General features: G+C 43.7%; 1 protein-coding gene across 3 annotated transcripts in view; it reads right to left on the reverse strand.

The window, feature by feature from the left end:
- Nucleotides 1–220: 220 nt before the first annotated feature.
- LOC137375414 (phospholipid scramblase 2-like) overlaps nucleotides 221–20912 on the reverse strand; it is a 62090-nt gene continuing 41398 nt past the window's right edge. For all 3 annotated transcript variants that reach the window (XM_068042602.1, XM_068042600.1, XM_068042603.1), the window contains exons 6-9: nucleotides 15148–15309; nucleotides 12981–13142; nucleotides 1084–1153; nucleotides 221–989 (exon numbers count right to left, since the gene is read on the reverse strand). In XM_068042602.1, coding sequence (XP_067898703.1) covers nucleotides 1124–1153; nucleotides 12981–13142; nucleotides 15148–15309 — 354 coding nt within the window. In that variant the 3' untranslated portion in view covers nucleotides 221–989; nucleotides 1084–1123. The remainder of the gene's footprint in view (nucleotides 990–1083; nucleotides 1154–12980; nucleotides 13143–15147; nucleotides 15310–20912) is intronic.

The following is a 20912-nucleotide window of genomic DNA, read 5'->3' on the forward strand; positions in this document are numbered from 1 at the left end:
TTGGTTGGGATTTTGCAATTTCAGCTTAGCCAGGATATGTGGAGAAAACAAATTGAATGCAAATTGATCAGAAACGGAGAAGTAAATTAACCACATTGGTAATCCCAAAAATAGAAAAGCCATCCTTTAACAAAGTCCCATTCTTTGGAAATATAATGGTCAAAATAAAAACAAATACTAGCATAGACTTGATAATCTTAACATATTTATTAATGTGTTAAAACTTCTAGGCAATAGAGGAATATGGTTAACATAGAAAGTAAGTATCATACACAGTCAGGAGTCTTAAGGCATTTGGATTAAACAAAATGTTGATGTTAATAAACCACTTTCACTGATCTGATCACAAACTGTGCTTCCATTATACATTATTATTTAAAATATAGAATATTCTAAAATTAATTACACAATTCAAAAATATATATTATATTCTATTGCAAATTGGTCTTGTGAAGAATATTCTGTGATATTTCTTTTTTTCGTTTAGTAAAGCCTGGAGGAAAAGTAGTGCCATGCGCCATATTTTTGTTTGCATATAAACAAACTTGCCACCACATAAAGAATTCAAGGGCCAGTTTTCAGCTTTCGCACTCCTATTGAAGAGCATTGCGCGCTAGGTGCACATATCAGAATTATTGTGCAGGGGATAGTGCACCCATATTGCAGCCTACTCATTTTTGTTAATTTAAATGGATTTAAGTTAACGGATAGAAAATTGGTTGCGCTGGAAGCAGAAAATTGCCCCTTACATGTTACATACCAGAGATAAGCACTCTCCATAAAATTTGTGGTGCTTTCAGCATCAGTCAAAGAAGTCAGAGCCATTGAAAAGTCAAGTAAGTTCAGAATCAGGTACTCAGCCCAATGCATCAATACCAATTTGATTTTTTATAAATTTACTTTCTAAAAGCCAGGAAGGATGTCCCTTATTAGCATATCTTCAGTGAAGGTCGAAGAGTTAAGATGACCTTCGCAATCTGTTTCAATATCTGTAAATACGAAGAAAGCCATTAGTACTGTGTTGTAGAATTGATAGAACTCAATTGCCATAAACAGGGCAAATTAGTAACTGTGTACACCTACTTCCTGTAGAGATAGTTTCATAGTTTTGTCAGATCCTTGTTCAATTATTTTTCTCAAAGAAGATAAAATCCTGAAAAATCAATTTGATCCTGATTAAATGTAACTGACTTAAATCACTGTACATTTTAAACAAAATTACAATAGATGCACCCTTGCAAATAGTCCATGTTAATCTGCATTGTGATGTATTCCCAGCAATTTAATCTGCTGAGAGAGGTGATAAATCACAAATAAGACCTTGATATTCCTCACTGACCAAAGGAAATGGAATGAGAACTCGGAATAGAATTCAACTGGAAACAGCTACATTCTTTATGCTGACCATTTTTATTTCATAGATCACATTCCAATGCTTCGAACAGAACTGGATACACATTGTTCCTTGAAGTATTTGATTTATAGCTGCACTTGCTTATAACATTCAATCTGTTCGTAACCATATATTTATCTAGCTCCTTTGAACTGAGTTCATCAAAATAGCACCAGCACTTTTTCTTTCGAACAGTGTATTCCACAGATCTACGATATAGTTGAGGAAAGGGGGAAATCTGTCAGCTGTGGCTCAGTTGGTAGCCCTCTCATCTCGGAGTTAGAAGGTTGTGGGTTCAGGTCACACTCTTGAGCACAAAATCTATGCTGACATTCCACTGCAGTACTGAGGGAGTGCTGCACTGCTTGACATGCTGTCTTTTGGATGAGACGCTAAGCCGAGGCCTTGTCTGCCCTCCCAGGTGGACTTAAAAAAGGTTGAATGGCACCATTTTGAAGACGAGCGGAGGATTTGTCCCTGGTGTCCTGGTCAATATTTATCCCTGAACTAATATTACAAAAATAGATTATCTGGTCATTTATCTCATTGCTTTTTATGGGATCTTGCTTTGTGCAAATTACAACAGTGACTACAGTTCAAAAGTATTAACTGGCTGTAAAGCACTTTGGGACATCCTGAGGTTGTGAAATATGCTACATGAATGCAAGTCTTTCTTTTCTTTCTTCATTATTGTCTGCATTATAAAGATGAAAGTCATGTTCCCCTCTTAATTTCTTCAAATTGTCAAGTGTAAGTACAGATTGACTTGTAATCATCATAGCATCATAGAATACAATCTGGCCCATCGAGTCTGCATTGGCTTTTGCGAAAAGCTAGCCAGTTAGTCCCACTCCCCAACTTTTCTTCATATCCCTGCAATTTTTTCTTCAATTAGTTATCCAATTCCCTTTTGAAGGCTACCACCCTACCAGTCAGTGCATTCCAATTCCTAACCACCCTTTGTGTGGAAAGGTTTCCCTCAGGTCGCCTCTGGTTCTTTTGCCAATCACTTAGATCTGTGCCTTCCTTGTCTACAACAGCCTAGGGAGCTGTAACATCTTTCTGGCAGCAATTTCAACCCAGTTAATTGTGGGTATGAACGAGCAGAACCAACTGCCCAGAATTCATCACAATTTGCATGAAACTGGCAATCTCATTCAGGCAAGCCACAAACTCATTAAAGCGCAGGATTGGAGGTTACAGTTAAGGCAGCTTTGGGTCATGTCAATGAAACTTTACCTTTTATCGAACTTTCACTATGCCTGAGGTACTGCACCTTTCCTAGACCCTGAGGCACCCAGTTAATCACAAAGAATAGCTGTATTCCTTTCTTCTCCAAAGTGCAGCCACTTTTACAACTGACATATATGGGACAGATACTGCCTCGAGATTGAAATTCATGCACAGAGGTGTTGCAACAGAATGCGTTGTGGAATTTGATTCTAAGGGCATTCATGTATAGTTTTCACCTCCACTACACAGGCTGGGAGACCCATATATCCTTCACTAACTTAGACTGAGAGCAATGCAATGCTGAATCCCAACACTTTAGCTCCATGAGACCCTGAATCCGGTTGTGTGTAGCGTGAAGTCTTGCATTAACATGGCTTGGCACTAACTCTCAATAGTTCCAATGTGGAGCTCATTCTAAAATGTTCCAGCTTGGAAGCTGAACAACTTTCAGGTATCCAAGCTTAGCATTAATAGTAAAATATTACTTCTCCGCAGCAGAATATAAACACATCAGCATGAAACATTACAACATGTTCTAAACTGTACAGTGAACACATCAGGATCGATAATACAGTCCCAGCATAGTGGTGTTACATGCCCCTTGCGTACAAATGGGCTGACCTCATACAAAATTGTGTCAGCTTATTTTGAAATTTAAAAGTTGCTCTAAGCATGTTGTTCATGGCATGCTGGGAGAGCTTGCAGAAGCAGAAACTGCTGTGCCATCAGTATATTAATGGCTGTTCATGTCTCCGGGCTAAAGAATCCTCTTTGAAGAGTAGGACAATAGGAGGAACACACCTAACTAAAAGTAGCCTTTTGAGATGGAACATTTCAGCAGCTGATTGGCCCTATTGTAAGGACAGGTCCATCAATGTAAAACAATTTGCAACATTTTCATCCTCCCCTGCCTCACAGTGCCCGTTTGTAATGGGTGTTGAGTGACTGAAGCAATGCTTCAGCTGCATTATATGGTTTGGGATTCATTAAATAACCTTCAGATCCTTAATGAGCCTTGCACAAAATTTGTGTGCAGGATCTGAACTTCAGCACTGCATTGGGTCCAAGTTTTTCAATGATGGGCGCATTGTGTTGAGCGTAGGCCTCAGGCCTCCTCTTCTGGTAGTACCAGTGCTCTAAGTGGTCAGCTGCCTGCCACTGCATTGCATACCTTACATAGCAGCAACCACCATCATGACAAATCAAAATTATAGCTTTCAGATGAGTAGATGTATTCTTCATAAGCCCTGACTGAATTAGATCAAAGGCTAGAAAAAAGCAGATGGATTTTGATGTTCAGAGTATACTGTTTCGATGATTCAGTTAACATTCACATTGTCCTTCATTACGCAGAAGCAGTGAAATAAGGTGATTAGTTGTGAACAATGTTGTTGAGTTCTCAATCCAATAATCCTGCATAATTTAAAATTATCATAGTTCACTATTGGTTATGTGGAGTTTGATAGTCAGCTTAGGTATTTCTTACATGAATCTCCACTGTGCAGAGTCATGGCTTTTGAATTCAGGAAGAGTAGTAAAGCACATTTTATATAGACTCTTGGTTAAGTATATAAAAGATGAGGAAACCAGTAACATGAGCACACTTCATCATCATTATTAGGGTCCCCTGTAAAGAAGCATATGTGGGCTTGCAATAGTTTCAGAAAAATATAAAAGTAACGGTTATGAAAGCATTTCAAAATGGTTAGGTGAAATGTTTAAACTACTCCCTGGGTAATGGCCTATTTGAAGATGAAGTTAAATAGCCCATTATGCAAGGCACGAAAACACAATGCATACAGTGCAACCTCTGATGGAGGCTAAGTCAAATGGAAATCAATTGCTGGCACCACCACAAATTCCAGTGCTGCAATTAAACTGTTTCAGCTCCTGGTGCTATAGAAAGCACCCTGTTTGCACTACAAAGTAACTTCTCAATAATATCGCCTAACTTCAACCCTACTGCAGCCCATCTGCTGCTGAAACCCTCATCCATGCTTTTGTTACCTCCAAACCTGTCTGTTCCAATGGTCTTCTGGCCGGCATCCCAGCTTCCACCCTCCATTAATGTGAGCACATCCAAAACTCTGCTGCCATATCCTAATTCACACCAAGCTCTGCTCACCCATCACTCCCTGTGCTCACCGACGTATGTTTGTTCTTGGTCCAGCAACACCTCAAATTTAAAATTCTCAGCTTTGTTTTCAAATCCTCACTCCTCCCTATCTCGGTAACCTCCTTCAGCCCTACGACCCCCAAGCCCCAACCCCCACCCAGAGATCTCCTTGCATTCCCAATTTTCATTACTTCACCAAAGCTTCCTGGGCTCTAAACTCTGGAATTTCCTCCTCCAACCTATCTGCCTCTCTACCTTCTTCCCCTCCTTTAAGAAGCTCCTTAAAACCTCTTTGACCGGTCTCCTTTTGTGGCTTGTTGCCAATTTTTTCTGACAACTCTCCTGGGAAATGACTTGGAATGTTTTTCTACATTAAAAATGTTACATAAATGGAAGCTTGTTGTTTCGGCAGCACCAGATTCCCATGTAAACACTGTACGCATGCAAGCTTGCGCAAGCATAGTTGTTTTGAAGATATAAATAATGCAGATTGATTGGGAACCAATTCAGTCGCCATATCAACCAAAGGAACCTTTGTTTAGCTGCTCTATATGAGCTGGGTAGGAGTTCTAACCATTCAAATGATGTGGCTAAATATTTGGAGGCATCCGTTTCCACTGGAAAGCATTTATGTTGCTAGGAGCAGTGCCGCAGTGGTCAGCATGGGACAGTGCCAGCTCAGTCGGTGGTACACATGCCTCTGACAGCACAAGTTTAGCTTTACTGCTGAATTCAGGGTTAACACAAGTGGCAAAGAGAAATAAAAAGGTGTATGAAACATGCGAGACATTAGGAGTTAACGTAACCTAGCTGACCCAGTAGAAAACTGACAGGATTAGATTGTGCGTCTATTGTACACACTTCCCGATTTTACTTTTTGTTGCTTTCAAGGGAAGGTAAATTTGGGCGGGTGTAAGAGAGACTGCTAATCTGACTGCATCAGGTTTCCATCGGGCGAACTAGGTTAAAGTGACCTTCATCTACTTTAGTATTATATTTTGCAAGAAGTGGGAAGGAGTGAGAAAACAGTGTAAGCAGGGGTTATCCTGACAAGATGTTGCTGTGGCATAGTAGGGTAGGAGAGATGGAGAGTTTGTCCACTTGTTTCACACTCCATTATCACTGACAGTGTTTTTGAAGGAATAATGAATGTTTCCGTGCAACTATGACTGAAAGGCAGAGTATGTACAAGAAAATGTGAAGTATATAATTAAGCCCAAAGATTTGTAGCAGATTCAACATGAGCTCTTTGACACTCTGTGCTATGGAGAACTGGAAAGTCGGAATGTGCACGCAGTGTTGCTTTAGCTTTGCATGGAAAATGCTTAGTTCCTCTGAGGGAAGATCCAACACTCCTTCCCCTCTCTAAAAGAATAACAAACTCCAGGATATTAGCAACCATTGTCTCAGTGAAATGCTTTGGGATGTCTACATTAAAAGCACTGTACAAATGCAAGTTATTGTTGTCCATATCACAAATGACACAGTGAATGACAGACATACCTGAGGTTGTGAATTACACTATTGATACTACACATGACGGTAGCAAAAGCCCTGAATGTCTCCAGCCGCTTGGCCCATCAATTCCATGCCATCCCCGGACATAATTCGAGGCAAATGAGCGCCGAATGAAGAGAATCCGCCTTCACCTAGAGACATTTCCCCAGCCCCCTACGCCCCGGCTCTCCGAGCCCTCGAAACGAGACTCCCAAACCGGCCTCGGACTCACGCACTGGAAGCTGCCGAGCCCCCGATGAAGTCAACACGATGCTGGCAGAAGGTGGGCTTGGTCAGCGTCACTTTCCTCAGGCGGTGCCAGTGGCCCAGGTGCCGGCGATGGCTGCTCGCCTCTTTCCCGTGGCCCGACTGCGGGCTTGAGGTGTATTCATTAATCCAGTACATGTCGTAGACGTTGAGGGCCACCAGCTCGTTGGCCATTCTGTCCTTGTCCTTTCCGGCGGCCAGCTGGGCTTTCCCTTCCTCTACCCCACCTGTGGCTTCCCAGCACTATTCTCTCCCCTCTATCCTGCCCTCCTCCCCACCCCACCCCCAGCCCTGCACCCCCCCGCTGCCTCACTGGCCTCCTCATTTCGCTCCGCTGCTTCTCCTCCTCCTCGTCGAGATGCTGGACATCTGAAATAATCAAATGTGCCAAGCCTGCTATACTGTCAGCACTCCATGAACTCCTGCTGGGATGAGGGAGCAGTACCACAGGACATGTGTGATACCAATATCATCACCTGCGGTGACTGCAACAACTACCGTGGAATCTCCCTGCTCAGCATAGTGGGGAAAGCCTTCGCTCGAGTCGTTTTAAACAGACTCCAGAAGTTGGCTGAGCGTGTTTACCCTGAGGCACAGTGCGGCTTTTGAGCAGACAGATCCATCATTGACATGCTGTTCCCCCTTCGCCAGCTACAGGAGAAATGCCACGACCAACAGATGCCCCTCTACGTTGCTTTCATAGATCTCGCCAAAGCCTTTGACCTCGTCAGCAGAAGTGGTCTCTTCAGACTATTAGCAAAGATCGGATGTCCACCAAAGCTACTAAGTATCATCACCTCATTCCATGACAATATGAAAGGCACAATTCAGCATAGCGGTACCTCATCAGACCCCTTTCCTATCCCGAGTGGTGTGAAACAGGGCTGTGTTCTCGCACCCACACTGTTTGGGATCTTCTTCTCACGGCTGCTCTCACATGCATTCAAGTCTTCAGAAGAAGGAATTTTCCTCCACACAAAATCAGATGGCAGGTTGTTCAATCTTGCCCGTCTTAGAGCGAAGACCAAAGTACAGAAAGTCCTTATCAGGGAATTCCTCTTTGCTGATGATACTGCATTAACATCCCAGATGGAAGAGTGTCTGCAGAGACTCATCGACAGGCTTATGGCTGCCTGCAACGAATTTGGCCTAACCAATTTCCAGAAAACGAAAATCATGGGACAGGACGTCAGAAATGCTCCATCCATATCGGCGACCACACTCTGGAAGTGGTTCAAGAGTTCACCTACCTGGGCTTAACCATTACCAGCAACCTGTCTCTCGATGCAGAAATCAACAAGCACACGGGAAAGGCATCTGCTGCTATGTCCAGACTAGCCAAGAAGGTGTGGGAAAATGGCGCACTGTCACGGAACAAAAAAATCCGAGTGTTTTAAGCCTGTGTCCTCAGTACCTTGCTCTATGGCAGTGAGGCCTGGACAATGTATGTCAGCCAAGAGCGATGTCTCAATGCAGTCCGTCTTCGCTGTCTCCAGAGAATCTTTGGCATCAGGTGGCAGGACCGTATCTCCAACTTTGAAGTCCTCGAGGCAGCCAACATCCTCAGCATATACACCCTACTGAGCCAGTGGCACTTGAGATGGCTTGGCCATGTGAGCCGCATGGAAGATGGCAGGATCCCCAAGAACGTATTGAACATCGAGCTCGTCACTGGTATCAGATCCACCGGCCGTCCATGTCTCTGCTTTAAAGACGTCTGCAAACGCGACATGAAGTCCTGCGACATTAACCACAAGTCGTGGGAGTCAGTTGCCAGTGATCACCAGAGCTGGCGGACAGCTATAAAGGTGGGGCTGAAGAGAGGCGAGTCGAAGAGACTCAGCAGTTGCAGGAAAAGAGACAGCAGTGTAAGGAGAGAGCCAACTGTGTAACAGCCCTGACAACCAACTTCACCTGCAGCGCCTGTGGAAGAGTCTGTCACTCTCGAATTGGCCTTTATAGCCACACCAGGCGTTGCTCCACAAACTATTGACCACCTCTAGGCGCTTACCCATTGTCTCTCGAGACAAGGAGGCCAAAAGGAAAGGAACTACACATGATCTAACATTTTGGAAATGCTACTTCACTGAGCGTTGTGATTATTCTGATTGCCCAGTTATGATCATTATAGTTATTGTCTTGACCGTTCATCAGTGGGAAAAATGGAGAATAATCTCTGTGCTCAGTGAAGTATACTGTGCACAGCACAAGTTCAAATGAATATCAGGAATTGGTTTTCCTTTCTGTGAAACATGCATACATACAATAATTTGCTACTCATGGTCTAGTTCTATTGATTTGTAACACAGGTACATATGCTTGGTGCAGAGAAGTGGAATGATAAGGAGTCCGTAGATACCAATGAGCAACACGCGCAACTAAATCAGAAGTGTTATGGCTGGTTGGTTAGTTACAAGATTTATCACAACAGAACCTAGCATTAAATGCTTTGTTTAATGCATTTGCATTTAAACAAAGGACAAGTCATTCTTTTAAAAATTTGAAAACATTTTTATACAAAGAAACTACGTAGTGCCTAGCTTACATCAGTGCACAAGATGGAGCAGGCACACATTCTGCTCAGGGACTTCCATTTTATGCAAATATATTATAATTTGTGAGTATTTTGGGACTGTGGGTAGTAAGTTTCAATGCCTATTGAAGAGGTTATTTCAATTAGGTAGAGTTTTTTTTCAGGCAGTTCACATTTAAACTGCTGGTAACTCCAGACTTCCTTGAATTATATTTTTTTAAGCGATTGGTTCATAAACAGAAACAGGCCCTAATATTTGAAAGAATATATCGCCTTTCACGACCTCAGATTGTCCCAAAACACTTTACAACCAATGAAGTACTTTTGAAGTGCAGTCATTGTTGTAATTTAGGAAACACACAGTTAAATTGCACAGTATGGTCGCACAGTGGGATAATGACCAGATAATCTACATTTTTAGTGATGTTGGTTGAGAGATAAATATCGGCCAGGACACCTGGGAGAACTCTCCTGCTCCTCTTCAAAATAATGCCATGAGATCTTTTAGGTTCACACGAGAGGGCAGACAGGGCCTTGACTTAACATCTCATCCAAAAGGTGACAACTCCAACACTGCTTCAGTACCTTATTGGAGTGTTTTGATCTCAAGTCTCTGGAGTAGAACTTGAGCCATAACCTTCTGACTCAGAGGTGAAACTGTGACCACTGAGGTACATTTGACACCATCACGAGTAGCTTTAGTACTGTAAAGTGGAGGCACGGATCTCTAGGTGTCCACCACTTTGCCACTATGGTCTGACCCAGGATGCTAAGATATTTAAATTGAAATAATATATTTTAGCCGACGTAGCTTGGCTGGTGGTGAGAAGGGCCCTCCCCGTCAGATCCTTCATGCACGCCCGAAGTCTCGCCCCCTCCGCACAATGCCCCCGCAGTGGCAGTAGTGGGGAAGAGACGGTCGCCCACCTCCTCCTGGAATGTGTCTTCGCAAAGCAGGTGTGGAAAGAGATGCAGTGGTTTTTGTCAAGGTTCATCCCAAGCAGCTCTGTAACACAGGAGTCTGTGCTCTACGGGCTGTTCCCAGGGGCGCACACCGAGACAAACATCAACTGCTGCTGGAGGACTATCAATTCAGTGAAAGACGCCCTTTGGTCTGCCCGAAACTTGCTGGTCTTCCAGCGCAAAGAGTTGTCCACCACCGAATGTTGCAGACTGGCACATTCCAAGGTCCAGGACTACGTGCTGAGGGACGCACTAAAGCTTGGGGCAGCCGCAGCAAAGGCTCAATGGGGAAAGACCACAGTGTAAGGTCCCCCCCACCAAGCTGAACTGAGAGGCTGGATCCATGGGAAACCCCTCGAACTGTATCGTTAATATTTTCATTTGCTGTAAATGTAAAACTGTAATTGGCATGACAATTGTGAAATGGAAGGGTTGTGAAGAAACTCATGATAGTATTGAAGGAAACTGATCTCCCTTGCAATGTTTGTATTTTTTGGTGCTGTTTGAAACTGTTTGGCAATGTAATTTTTACAGATTTTTATGAATAAAGTATATTTTGGAAATAAAAAAAAAATATATACTTTAGCCAGTTTGGGGAATATTTCTGCTGTTCCCTATTAGCAAAATTATAAACATGCAGACAAGGAATATGTATGCTTTTTGTCATGAAAAGTCACAGCAGAACTTTTTCCTTTTACTTCTTACATTTGCTTTAAGGTCAAGAACTTAAATAGATTTAGGGTTAATTCCATTGTTTCATTCTTGCCGTGGTTGTGGTTTAAAGTTTGTTTAAACTGAGGCACAACATCGTGATACTGGACTGTGTTCCAACTGAAAAAAATAGCCTCATTAAAAGTGAGATCGCACTGTGCAACATCACACTTGCTGTATAAATTTAACTTTTATAAAACCTAGCTTTCAGAAGGAACAAAAGTAACGAACTGAAATAATCTGTAAATTTAGGAATTCTCTGCCACAGTGCCTCGTGGAATGGAATTAGTTTGCTGTACAACTCCAACTAAATGTTGACATTTATGTTGTGGCTATAAAAATCTGTCTTCCATTAAATTAACAAGGTCCTAATGAAAAAATAGAAGAGACTGATTCAGGATGACAGCAGTTTCTAATCACAACAGAATTTCCCATTGAAAGTACACTTTCCCTGTTTCTAGTCCACTTACAGTGTAATCTTTTAATGATGCATGTAGTTCGTCATGTCAGAATTCCTTGGAACTTTCAGAATTAAGTCTCACTGAGGTGGGACCTAAGTGCTGGGACAAATTACTTTTGCGGAATAGTCTTCTTTTTGTTCCTACCGGCATATCTTTATACAACGTAACTGCATTGACCCTACGAAACAATAGGGAGGATTTTTCTGACATCTGCCCCCGGGGAACATCTTGCATTTATATAGCACCCTTTAACCTTGTAAAATGTCCCAAGGTGCTTACACCCAGGTGCAAAGATCAGGAAAAAAAAAGTGGAGGCACGGATCTCTAGGTGTCCACCACTTTTCCACTATGGTCTGACCCAGGATGTAAATACTGGCAGGTCATGCACAGGAATTCTGCTGTTTTTCTTCAGAATAGCCCCATGGGACCCTTTGTGTCTACCTGAGAAGACAGATTAGGCTTCAGCTCTTTAGACTACACCTCTAATTCCCCTCGGTGCTGCAATGAAGCAGCAACATAGATCATATCATCAAGTTGCCAAAGTGGGATTTGAACTCCTACTCTTCTGATTCAGAAGTGAGAGTATTCACTCTGAGCTATGACTGATATGTCAAAGTACACTACAGATTGATGTAATCAACATTAAATGCTAGTAATGCAATGATTACATCACAATTCGGATTTATTTTTTAGTGACGTTTGGCATAAAGCATCAAATGAATGGAACATGACGGAAATGATGACAACTGCCATGGAAACAAGCCCGCCTCCCATCACCTGGCAACAGCAAGTCTGAATCTGTATATGGTTAACAATAACACAGCTGCATTTATAATGGTTGAATGGATTATTGAAAAATAACTTTCTTCTCAGATTTTAAACCTACTGTCGAGAGATCACCCAGTCATTATACTCTGCATAAAAAAGGTAATAAAATATTTTCCTAGGCTGACCTTCAAAGAAGCAAAAACAACAACTTGTATTAATACACTGCCTTTAACACGGCGCTTCACAGGAGCAATAGTGAACAAAATTTGACATCGTGCCATACAAGAGTTATTAGGACAGATGACCAAAAGCTTGGAAAATAGTAAGCTTTAAGGAGGGTCTTCAAGGAGGAGAGAGCTCTCAGGTGGAAAGGTTTGGGAAAGGAATTCCAGAGCTTCAGGCCTTGGCAGCTGAAGGCATGGCCACCATTAGTGCAGTGATTAAAATCAGGGATGCGCAATAGGCCAGGATTACAGGAGCACAGATATCTTGGTGGGTTGTAGGACTGGAGGAGGTTACAGCAATAGGGAGGGTCAAGGCAATGGAGGAATTTTCAAACAAGGATGAGAATTTTAAAATTGAGGCATCGCTCAACCGGGAGCCAATGTAGGCCAACAGGCACATGCGTGATGAATGAATGGAATTTAGTGTGAATTAGAATACAGACAGCAGAGTTTTAGATGAGCTTAAGTTTATGGATGGTGGGAGATCAGAGTCCGACCAGGAGTGCGTTGGAATAGTCAAGTCTAGAGGCAATAAAAGCATGGATGTTGTTTTCAGCAGTAGAAGAGTTGAGGCAGGGTAAAAGTTGGGTGATGTTACAGAGGTGGAAGTAGGCAGACTTAGTGATGGTGCAGATAAATGGTCGAAACTCACCACTAGGTCAAATACAACACCAAGATTGCAAACAGTCTAGCTCAGCCTCAGACAGATGCCAGGGACAGTGATGAAATTGGTGGGCAGGGAATGGAGTTTGTGGCGGGCACCGAAGACAGTGGTTTCAAAGACAGCATGCTGCACTGATTTGTTAATACTTACTATCAGAAAGCAGGCACCCAGCATAACCGCTTTCACCTTAACATCTAGGTCCACGGGGAACTGGATCCCAAAATTATCCGCATCTGTGAAAGATTCTCTCATTATTCCAGTCCACTGCTTTGAGATTTTGCCAACTGTTTCAGTTTCATCAATGTTTGTAACCTATAACAGGATAATAAATGATACATGTAAATCTATTGGAGTTGTCATTTGTCATGCCACTGATCCCTTTTTGAGGGCATTACCTGGTAGATTTTCCAAATTCTGAATAAGAACAGAAGAAATAAGAGTGGAGTGGGCCATACAACCCCTTGAACCTGCTCTGCCACTCAAAAAGATCATGGCTGATATTCTTACTCAACTGCCATATTTCCACATCCCTTGTTTACCTTCATGTCCAAAAATCTACCAATCTCAGCCTTGAATATACTCAACAAATGAGCATCCGTAGCCATCTGGGGTAGAGAATTCCAAAGATTCACAACCCTCCGAGTGAATAAATTTCTCCTCATCCCACTTCTAATTGCCCACTTGAGACTATGCAAGTTCCCCTCCAAGCCACAAACTGCTCCTCCACTGTCGCTGGTTCAAAATCCTGGAACTCCCTTCCGAACAGCACTGTGGGTGTACCTACCTCACATGGTCTGCCGCGGTTCAAGAAGGCAGCTCACCGCCACCTTCTCAAGGTCAAGTAGGGAGGGTCAATAAATGCTGGCCTGGCCTGCAACGCCCACATCCCATGATACAAATGAAAAAAAATTATGACCTCTAGTTTTAAGCACTCCAACCGGGGGGAAAAGCCTTTCAGCATCTGCCTTGTCAAGCCCTTTAAGAATTTTATATGTTTCAATGAGATCACCTCTCATTGCTCCAAATACCAGGCCCATTATACTCAATAAAACGAGACAAGGTATTTCAAATGTTGCAAGCACACAGTGGAAGACTGTGGGTCCACTGCCCAAACTTTCCAATATGGGTTTGCAGAATGCAAGGAACCTCTCTCTGTGGAAAAACTTAAAAATTCTACCCTTATATGTGAAAGTAAATATAAAATGGTACTCACTTTTAGTTGGAAGCTAATATTCCACTTGACTAACCAGGTGATGGAATAGATTAACTTACCTTAACAGCAAAATGTCGAACTTGAATGCTAATATAAATTGTTACAAAGAAGAAAAAAAGAACTTGTGTTGTCCCCAGAATACTAAAATCCATGTAGACTATATCAAACATGATACACTCATCGACCTTCCTTGTTAGCTCCTTAAAACATTCAATCAAATTAGCTAGACATGACATTGCCTTAACAAATCCATGCTGACTGTGCTTTCTAAATGCCAATTAATAGTGTCCCTCCTAAATTTTTCTAATAATTTTCCCATCACCAATGTTAGGCTGACTGGCCTGCAATTACTTTATCTATCCCTTTCTCCCTTTTTAAACAATGCTGTAACATTAGCTGTCCTCTAGTCCTACAGCACCACACCTGTAGCCAGTGAGGATTGGAAAAAGATGGTCAGACCCTCCACTATTTCCTTCTTTGCTTCTCTTAGAAGCCTGGGATAAATTTCATCTGGTTCTGACAATTTACCACTTTCAAAGATGCTAAACCCTTCCATATTTCCTCTCTCAGTATGTTTATACTATCCAATATTTCACACTCCTCCTCCTTTATTGCATTATCAGCATTGTCCTCTCTTTTGTGAAGACAGATGTAAACTATTCATTTAGAACCCTCTCTGTCTCCTCCTTGAATGCCTCCCACTGCTCTGATACTGATTTACCTTCAAGTAGCTGTTTCCAGTCCACTTTTGCTAAACTGCATCTCAGCTTTGTAAAACTGGCCTTTCTCTAATTTAAAACTTTTCCTCTTGGTCTGCCTTTGTCCTTTTCCATAACTATGCTAAATCAAACAGAATTATGATTACTACCACTAAAATATGCTCCCACTGACACCTCTTGCACTTGCCCAGATTAATTTGCTAAGTCCAGAATAGACTTTACAGGTGCAAGTCCAGGTAATTCAGTTAAAAGTACATACTTTTAAAAAATGAAAAGGTTCTCTGTTGGCTAGGAGAAGCAGCACTATCCCGGTCTCCACAAAACTGGCTACAACTTGCAAACAGATCAGGAAGGTAAAAAAATGCAGTAGGATTTAAAAAAAGACCTGGAAATCGATATCGCTACAACAGTTGCAGACGCAGCACGGCCCGACAATCTTCAAAACAGGCTCTTTCTTCTCGTTTTGAATGGTGAATTTTGGCAGACATGGGTCCCATGTTTGGATGACATATCCAATTGGCTGACCAGGTGGTGCCATCACTTCCATCTGTGAATAAAATGTACAATAGGAAATATATAATACTCTCATTATGGTCATTATTATGTACAAGCATCACTGGAGCAATCCACAGATCAAAGCTAGTGAGGCCTGGGGAAGGAACATTGATAGGGCAAATGTAGGACAATGTGTTTCAGCTTTCAGTGATATATCTTTCACTTTTTACCTATAAATAATAGAAAAGGAGACAGAGAGAAAGACACAGAGAGACAGAGAGAGACAGAGACATAGGGCTGGATTTTAAAGCCTCTCCGACGCTGGGAACAGTGGCGGGGGTGGGGGGGGTGGGGGGCGATGAAGATTGCAAGAGGAGGCCCGCCACCAACCCTGACGGCAGCAGGCCCCAAACCGATCTCGGCGGCAACAGTGAGGCCTTATGGTGGCCGCCCCACCACTCGGTAATGGGACCTGCATTAAAATATGTAAATGGCCACTTGCCGCTAATGAATGTGCAGTCCGCAGCGATTCTGCCAGCAGGTTGGTATCTTCAATCGGGCAGCCGGCAATGTCACACCTTCAAATCCCCGTTCCGGGAAAGGAGGTGCGACTCCTGTGGGGAGGGGGGTGGGGGGGGGGAGGAGAAACTTTTCTCAGTGCGGGAGATGGGGAGCAGGGTCAAACTCTTCGGATTGGTTGGGGGGGCAGGGGGAGAAAGAGAAAGTCCTTTAATGACGGTAGGTATTTCGGGGGTGGGGGTGAAATGAGGTTTAATGCCATTGGTGGGGGGGGGTGGAAGAGGGCATGGGGAGACTTTTCTATTCACTTTTTGAACTTTACAGTAACTGACCCTTTAAAAATTTAAATTCTCAGTTAGAGCTGGAAGCCCTTTAAAAATGGCACCAGTACCTGCGCATTGGTGCCGAACGCCGTCGCCGGCCAGGTCTTGCCCGCTCCCGCCACGTCATCGGGGGAGCGGGGTGGGGGGGGGGCGGCCGCCCCGGACATGGTAACAAGCCGTCGTGCTTGGCATTGCAGCGGTGCCGTGTTGTGGCCCTGTGAGTGTGGTCCTACTTCGGCGGCAGGGCTCTTAAAATGCAGCCCATAGGCAGAGACAGAGAGAGAGCCAGAGAGAGACACAAACACAGAAAGAGATTGAGACAGAGAGAGGGACAGAAAGCCACAGAGAGAGAGAGAGAGCGCGAGACAGAGAGAAAGGCATATAGAGAGATACAGAGAGAGAGGGATGAAGTGAGAGAGAGAGAGACAGACAGTTAGAGAGGGGGAGAAGAAAGAGACAGAGGGTGAGAAATTGCCTTGTGCAGAGCCACATGCGCCTTGTGCCATTCTCCGTGTGTCCCCTGTGCCACCGGTTGCTTTCTGTGTGACCTCACCTGGCGTTCTGCCAGGATACGGGTGCACACAGCGACATCCCCTGCAAGTGCCAGAAGGCTCCAATTTGGCATTATCCTGACGTCACACAGCCTGGCCGGCTGATGGATGCCAGGATCCCAAGTTTGGGCAATGAATGCCCGGGCAGCATCTGTATTATTTTTACTCAAGAGAAAACAACCCAGAAGCTGGAAGATTGGACCTGCAGTTGTGTTATTTAAAGGGCCAGGTACACGGATTGCAGATAAGTTAAAATTTTGGAACTTTTTCTATTGCGAAGTGAAAGTACTCTGGAGTGTTTTATGAGGTGTTTTGGTGAGTTCCTGGATTTGCCAGTGTGCGTTGCCACAACCTTTCTGGAAGTGGTACGAGGTGCACAGGCATAGGTGACCTGTACACACAAAGGCTGCAAGAGGTATGGGGGTAACAGCGGCAGTGCTTCGGCAGTAAGCTCAGGGAGATGAAGTTGAGGCCAGTGTGGGCAAACTCTGCTCCATCCCCGCTGCCAACTTGGTGCCGGACTCCTTCACGGTCCTCGACAGTGACAACAGGCTGTTTGGCAGGCCCGCCAATACACCCAGCATCCCGGTGTGCATGCCCATTCAGTGCTCTCCTGTATGCTGCCCCATTGAGTTCCTCATCTCAGTCCTCTGTAGCAGAACTCATCTGCCACCTCTCCCTCTGGCAAGCTGCCAAATAAACCATCCTTTTCCCCTGGCCTGGCTGTAGGCCATTCGTGCCCGAATAACTCATGCTGATCCCAACTGTATACTAACCTCGAAGGTAAGTGCAGCACCAATATCTGAGCTGGTGGCTGCGTGCATCAGATCAAGCGATGGGGCCTCTTCGTCAGTGTTGTGCTGTTGTTCTCTTTCCTCCTCTTGGGGCTCTTATGGCTAGGCAGTTCTTGGGTGTGTGAAAGCAGGAACTCAGAAGGGGAAGGTTGGTGTTACGGACAGAATGCAGAGAGAACTGAAAGCCCAGTTCTTTTCAGTTTACTGTCTGTAATCAGTGTATTTCTGACAAGAAAGATGTAAGTAGTTCGTAACCGTTGAGTGTGTGGCTAATTTGAATAACCAGCAGCATGCTTTTCGTGGGTTTAAATAAAGAGGATTATTTTTATTCACACGTTCGCTTCCGAAGTCTAATGCTACATCACTCACTCACCACTGACACATACACTCGAGAACGAAAGCCGTTTAAGAGGATAGTGCACTTTTACCTCTTGCAAACAAAGGAATAGCTCATTAGTCACGTGGTTTGGCTTGCCTTGGGGAAAAGGCATGCGTTGCAGGCCCGGAGTAGAAGGCATTTCACTCTTGAAGTGCAGTTAGGTGGATTTGACAGCTGGAGTCATATATCAAAGTCATTGTAGGATTCTTTCAAAGAGGTGAGTTTTCAGCAGGTCACAACGTTAGTTGCTTATAGTCTCAGGAAGTCAGTTTTCTGTACTGGTGGACTTGAAAAAGAACTGGCTTGGCAACCTTAAGAAGTTACAACCTCCAGTTCTTTTAAGGCATAATGGTACTGCCTTGTCTGCTTTCTCTGCAGCTGTTGTTGGCCGACAGGCCAGTTTCTCCCTGGTGCTTGGAGTAATAAGATATGTTATCATGTGACCATCTGATCAATACCTCTATTGCCCATCCAGAATGATTTGAAGTTTGAAGCCATTGCTACATAATGGAGGATGGATGGTGGTCATTCACACCTACTTAGGAATTAACTGCTTTCTTACAGGTCTCTTTGTTAAGTTTCAAGCTCAGAGACAATGAGTCTAGGAGATCGTAGATATTGAGTTTTGGGTAAGACCACAAACAATAAGAGGTGAGAATACCATAAATGGTTTTGTCTTGGTATGCCCATTCAAGGGAGGCACTCCACCCATGGTCATTCAATTGCAAAAGTCACCTGGCCCTCGGCAGCCATCTTATGCAGCCCTTCTAATGCCTATTGTGTTTCTTTTTTTTTAAAAAAAAGGAAAATTCAGTTCCAGAAGATTTATGCTGGATACAGTCCACATGTAAAGTTATGAATAGGACATATCTTTATTGGGCATAACAGTTGGGGTGAAGGGGGTTGGGGTGGGAAGCAGGAGGTCCATGGTCACACCATCTGCAGCTTGCTCATCATACCAGAAAGCAGGACGTGGGTGTGCTGGGACTCGAGAATGGGGCATAAGGCAGGAATAGATCGTCATCCTGAATGTTCTCAGTGATGTCGGATGCTGCGGTCTCTGTTGCTGCTGGCCCTGTGATGCGGGGAATCATCTCCTTCTTAGTGCTCAGGAGATGCAGCCGTCTTGTACACTGCTAGTTCTGCTCTGCTCTGTTCCCCTCTATTGTGTGCCATCTTGTCCTGCAAGAGAGAGGGCAGTATGTCAATGCTTGTGTAATATGGGTGATATTGCCTACCATAGCTGTATAGTTGGAGGTAGTGAGAGGTAGATGTGAGGCTGTCAGCATTGCTAGATCTGGAGTGGGGTGAGGTGGCGTATCGGAATGTTAGGCCTGAGTCGTGAGTGCCAGGGAGTGCTGCTGGGTGAGTGATGAGGATGTGTGTGCATTGAGCAGTGTGAGAAGCTGATGGTATGGTGGGTAGATGATGTCACGTGAGGTTGTTAGATGTCTTCCGGCGCTGCTGCCAGCTCCTTAGGGCCAGACACTGGGTGTTGACCTTCCTGGCTACCTGTTCCCACTTTCTTCTGAGGGTGGTCCTTGAGAATCACCTGTCCTTGGGACCTTGGCATCTCTTCTCCTGCCCAACTGCACCACTAATGTCTCCAGCATCATATCCAGACCTGTGGAACCCTCTAGCTTCCTTGGTGTTCACTTCACAATAATTTATCTTGCAGCAATATCTTTGTGCAGTTTCCCTTTAAGAAACAGCAGACGTCTTTAAGAAGGGCAGGCTGTCTGTACCATTGGGTCAGCAAGTAACACAGCTGGGCCCTCCTGCTGCACGCCATGACTGCAGACAGCGTTCAGGACTAGAAAGCAGCGCGGGACCCACTCAGGCCAATGCTACAAACATTCAGATGAGGTGGGTACTTGAGGTTTGCGCATTGCCCACCTTGATTTGAATGAGAGTGGGCAGGTCGTGAACTGTGACCAATTTCTGGCCCAAAAAGAGAGAGAGACAGACAGAAAGAGAAAAAGAAAGAGAGAAAGAAAGGAAGAAAGAGACAAAGAGCAAAAGAAAGAAAGACATTGTTGACATGAGAAGTGGGTACACAATCTCTTTTGTTTTGTTTTAAACTTTCCTTCAAAGCCCCCATATTTGTCATTTTGTCACCCATCTTATTCCATAGCTTGGCCTTTAAAAAGCCATAAGAAGAAATAAAATAATAAAGGAAGCTGTGCCAGATGCATATAGATTGAGTGGGAAATGAAGGCGGCAGCGAAACTTACAAAAAGTGAAAGAGAGAATATTTGCAAAAGAGTTGGAGTCAGAGAGATATCGACATAAGAAAAACTATGCAAGGCATAGAGAAAGAAAATGGCAGACAGACAGAATGGAAGAAAATAACTTGCTTTGATATACTTGCTTTTTTAAAGGTGCGTTTTCATGCATAAAAAAATCTCACACAGAAACAAAGAAAGAAAAAGGAGATGCATTTCTATAGCATCTTTCATGACCTCAGGATATCCCAAATCACTTTACAGCCAATGAAATACTTTGAAATGTAATCACTGTTGTATTGTAAGAGACGCGGTGGACTACTTGCGTACAGCGAGCTTCTATAAACAGCAATGTGATAACAATCAGATAATCTGTTTTAGTGATTTTGATTGAGGGATAAATATTGCCCAGGACACTAGGGAGAACTTCCCTGCTCCTCTAGTGCCATGGGATCTTTTACTTCCACTTGAAAGAGCAGATGAGACCTCAGTTTAACATCTCATCCAAAAGATGGCACCTCCAAAAGTGCAGCACTTCTTCAGTACTGCTGTGAAATGTCAGCCTTGATCTTTGTGCTTAAGCTGAACAGAAGCTGAGCTATGGAAGGACAAATTAGAAGGAGTGACTGAAAGCCTAGTTGAATGGATGTTTTTTTTGAGAAGATTGAAATAGGAGAGAGAGAGTAGTGGGGTAAAGGGGTTAAGGATGAAATCTCAGAGAGAACGGCTAATGTGGTTTAAAGCTTTGCCACCAGGGATGATAAAAGGGACAGACTGAGAAGTTGAAGGACATCTAAAGTGGGACAGAAGCAGACACAGCGTCAAGAAGAGACTTTTAATTTTAATTTTGTCTATGAGCAATAC

The sequence above is a fragment of the Heterodontus francisci genome, chromosome 11 (genome assembly GCF_036365525.1).
Source record: "Heterodontus francisci isolate sHetFra1 chromosome 11, sHetFra1.hap1, whole genome shotgun sequence".
Classification (NCBI taxonomy): domain Eukaryota; kingdom Metazoa; phylum Chordata; class Chondrichthyes; order Heterodontiformes; family Heterodontidae; genus Heterodontus; species Heterodontus francisci.